Source organism: Populus alba, chromosome 1, assembly GCF_005239225.2.
Source record: "Populus alba chromosome 1, ASM523922v2, whole genome shotgun sequence".
NCBI classification, from domain to species: Eukaryota; Viridiplantae; Streptophyta; class Magnoliopsida; order Malpighiales; family Salicaceae; genus Populus; species Populus alba.
This window is the reverse complement of record NC_133284.1, coordinates 25,123,470-25,127,485: the sequence shown is the minus strand read 5'-3', so window position 1 is coordinate 25,127,485 and position 4,016 is coordinate 25,123,470. Positions and strand designations below refer to the sequence as shown.

Sequence of the window (4,016 nt, the reverse complement as noted above, 5' to 3'; positions counted from 1 at the left end):
TGTTTTAGTTTATTTTTAATTTTAATATACATTTAAAATTTTGATATTTTTATACCATTTTAATATGCTGATATCAAAAAAAAAATTTAAAATAAAAAATATATTATTTTGATATATTTTGGAATGAAAAACACTTTAAAAAATAACCATTACCACATTCCCAAACACATAAAACCCATCAACTCTCAAGAAGTATTTATGCATCTGAATTTCTCTTTTAAGTCACCAGCCAAACTAAGGAGAAAATCACATTGATCTCTGCTCATTTTCATTTATTTAAATTAATTACTTTTGAAAGTATTTAAGATTTTTAAGAGCAATTAATTTCTTGAGTTTAAGACCTTTTAGTTAATGTACACACTTAATTAGCTAATTCAGCACTACCATTTGATATTGATTCGAATTAATGACTTGTACGTACTTGATCAAGAGAAAAAAAAACCAGCCACAAATATTGTTTTTTATATTATAATATATTTTTCAAAATGTTTTTTAAATTTTTTATATTTAAAAAAATAATATAATATATTTTTAAATATTTTTGGTTAATTTTGATATATTAATATTAAAAATAAAAATATATATTTTAAAATATTTTTAATTAAAAAATATTTTTAAAAATCACGCCACATCACAATACCAAATAAATCACAATTACGAGTGTGTTTGTTTTTGCTTTTTGTGGTTGAGGTTATGATTGGGTACAATCCATTTATGCACAAACCTCAACCACAAAAAAATATTTTTTTTTATTTTTTTATTTTTTAATGGGTCCCACACCTAAACCTCAACCTCCACCTCAAATACAAACACTCAGTAAAAGTTAACCCAGCATGCTAGCTGTGTATAGTTAATAAATCAAAATTGGTCTTTTGACTACGATATTGCATGCATAAAGGAATCCTTTCACTACGATATTGCATCTCAATCTAATAACGTAAATGAATAGTTTTTTATTATTATATATTATCTAACAAGTAAAGTCTTTTTAAATTTGAAATATATACAAATTTACCATCATATATCTTATATTTAATTTGCTTAATTTAATTAAGGAAGACGATTCAAACACAATACATAATTTTATATTAGTCTTAGCACACTTATTCAAATGAAAAATACTTTGACTAGAAATTTGAAAAAATATATAATATTTCAAGTTGTATTGCATGAGGTGAAATTAACCTTGCCTCATTGATCATCATACACGCAAAACACAAAGGGTCCAATCAGGAAGATGGATAAGAAGACATCAAATATGCAGGGATACAAGCAGAGCTCCTCCAAACCTTGGAGTGCACCTTGAGGATCGCTCTAGCTCTCTCCTTGCTCTTTAAACTACTATCCACTTGCAAAAGCACACACAACTTGGTCACAGCACCAACCTGCAACATTTCTTGAAGAACCCTAGAAGTTGCAGAAAACCTACAAATGGAGCACAGAATTCTCACTGCCTTATCACTTGCAACATGAGAAACCCTAAGTATTTTCTTGGAAACAACTGCGAGTCCTGCCCCGTGCTTCAATAACTCTGCTCGTCCATCAGCACAACCACAAAGCAGTTCTAAAACAGCTAGAATAAGTTCACAAGCTCTCCTGTCTGATGTATCAAGAAGAAGCTCGATCAAGACAGAAACTGCACCACCTTCGACGGCTTTGATTCGGTTTTTTCCCCATGGACAAATTTCCAAGAGAAGCTTCAATGCTGCCTTTGAGGCCTGTTGTGAGATCTCATCATCAAGTACGCGTACTATCTCGACAAACATTTCCGGTCTGATACTAATCAAATGCGTTGGATCAGCCACTTCGAAAACGGACTTCAACAACATGGTCGCATAAGCTCTAGATTGATAGCTGCTATGCTTCAAGATTTGCAGCAACGACTCTAGAAACCGATCACCATCGTTGATTATCAGATTCTTTAGTTGCCTCCGTGATATTTTGAGATGATAAAGAATGTTCAAAGCTTCATCACTTGCCCTTGTGAACTCCGATTCATGATCATCGCTGTCTATCTCAACTGAAGTAGAATTATCAGTTTTCAAGATCGAAACCAAGAAATCAACTACACCAGCTTCCTCTAGACAGCTTCTATTGCTTTCACTTTCAAGCGTGATTGATCTAAGCCTTCGTAGATTCTTGAGCAGCAAGTGTGGAAATTTCTTAGCATCGTTAAGGAGTTTGGAGATCTGGGCTCTATCAGCGAGTGGCTTTGGAGTTGGGATTCTCTCGATACCGAACGAGGCATTGAGGGTGCACCATGCTTGGATCAAACGACGAAGGGTGTGGTTTGGGGTGAGATCTTCAGTAAACAACTCTTGCTTTGTGACAGGGCAAGTTTTATTTTTGCATGAAAATAACCACTTCTCAATGTTCTCTCTATCATAGGTAATCCCAGTTGAGACTGTAACTGGATCTCTCATGAGTTGAAGGGAAATTGGGCAAAGAAAATGATAAGGAACATCGATTTGATCCATTTTGAAGAACAGAGAAGCAAACTTAACAATACACAAACAAAACTAAAAAAGAGAAGCTGAAACAATATGATCAAACGTACCAAGAGTACTAAAAAGGGCTCTAACTTGAATATCAAAACTCAAGAAACAAAAAGAGCACTTGAATGACAGAAAGGAGGTAAGGAGAGAGCTCTACCATTAAAAGCTGAAGAATGGAATTTCTTGAACGGATCTGTTTAACTTCCAAACTTGTCTACAGCATGCTAGAAGTTGCAAGATAGCTTTTTATTATTCAAAGTTGTGGGAGATAGGGATGCGGTTTTATATGTGTGTGTGGAAGCTGTTGAAGCCAGCGAAAGTCAGCACACGGAAAATCAGAGAGGGCATTAATCGTGGACCTTTTCCAAGGTTTTGGAAGAAGAAAAGCTCAAGAACTAAGAGTTGACTTTAGCTTTAAATAAAGAAATGAATGAATGGGAGACTATTCCCTTGTATTAAGACAAGAGTCGGTGTTGCAATGTGTGCTCTATGTGTCCTAGATGGGCCTTTGACTTTCATCATCTTTCAATAACAGAAGGCGTCCAGATCATTAGATGTGGTGGGTGCTGCTTGGATGGTGCCGGCAGCTTCTCAGGCGCCTCATGGGGTTTCCTAAGGATTAACTTCACGTGTTGCTGACTTAGCTCTCCTATTTTTGGTTTCTTTACTAACAGGTAATATTCCAAGGATGTGGTCCATTTAGGGAAGTTTGAAGTGTTTTTTAAAATCACCTATTGTTTGACCAAGTAATCTTTAGGTATGGAGAAGGGTGCGGCCTGCATTTCTAAATCAAATAAACATCGTCGCATTGATGTCTTTAGCTTGGAATATTGGGGCCTGCACCCTATTATAAACAGATTTTAATAACTACTAGTTGCATAACCCACAAGATACCGCGAGTTAATTTTTTTTTGTAAAAAATACCAAAAAAAATTAAGATCTAAAAATATTAGGTGTTTCTACAAAACTACATCCAAAAATTTTGAGTTTGGCTATAACATCTGACCCAAAAGTAATATTTATAATAATATTATTATTATTATTATTAAACTTGCATGACCCAGTAGGTCTAGCTCCAATACCAGATCCAATAGCCTTAGATGCGGATCTGGCTGCAAGGTCATGTCATAAAAGTGTGATAATTAAATTAATTAATTAAAAAAAAAAAAACCAATAGAAAGAAAAAAACTAATGAAGAAAAAAAAAAAAAAATTGAATTAATTGGGTTAACCCGCTAAACCTTGGATTCGTGTCATGAAAGTTTGATAATTAAATAGAAAAAAAAAATTAACGAGTTAACCCAGAATTAATCGGGCTAACCTGTCAAACCAGGTTACCTGTCAAATCCGAAATCCGTGTCATGAAAGTGTAATAACTAAATAAAAAAAGAATTGAACATTAACAACCTAAACTAAACGAAAAAAATTATTTAAAAATAAAAAAACAAAAACAAAAACAAACAAAAGACATAAGCCTGTTACTAATGAGAAAAAGGAAAAAAAATTTGAATCAACTAAGTTA

General features: G+C 33.4%; 1 protein-coding gene across 1 annotated transcript; it reads right to left on the bottom strand.

Annotated features, from left to right (window-relative positions):
- Positions 1–1,148: 1,148 nt before the first annotated feature.
- Positions 1,149–2,725, bottom strand: LOC118046950 (E3 ubiquitin-protein ligase PUB23). Its single transcript, XM_035056060.2, has one exon. It carries the CDS (start codon positions 2,475–2,477, stop codon positions 1,230–1,232), a length of 1,248 nt encoding a protein of 415 aa, XP_034911951.1. The 5' UTR covers positions 2,478–2,725; the 3' UTR covers positions 1,149–1,229.
- Between the last annotated feature and the right edge of the window lie 1,291 nt (positions 2,726–4,016).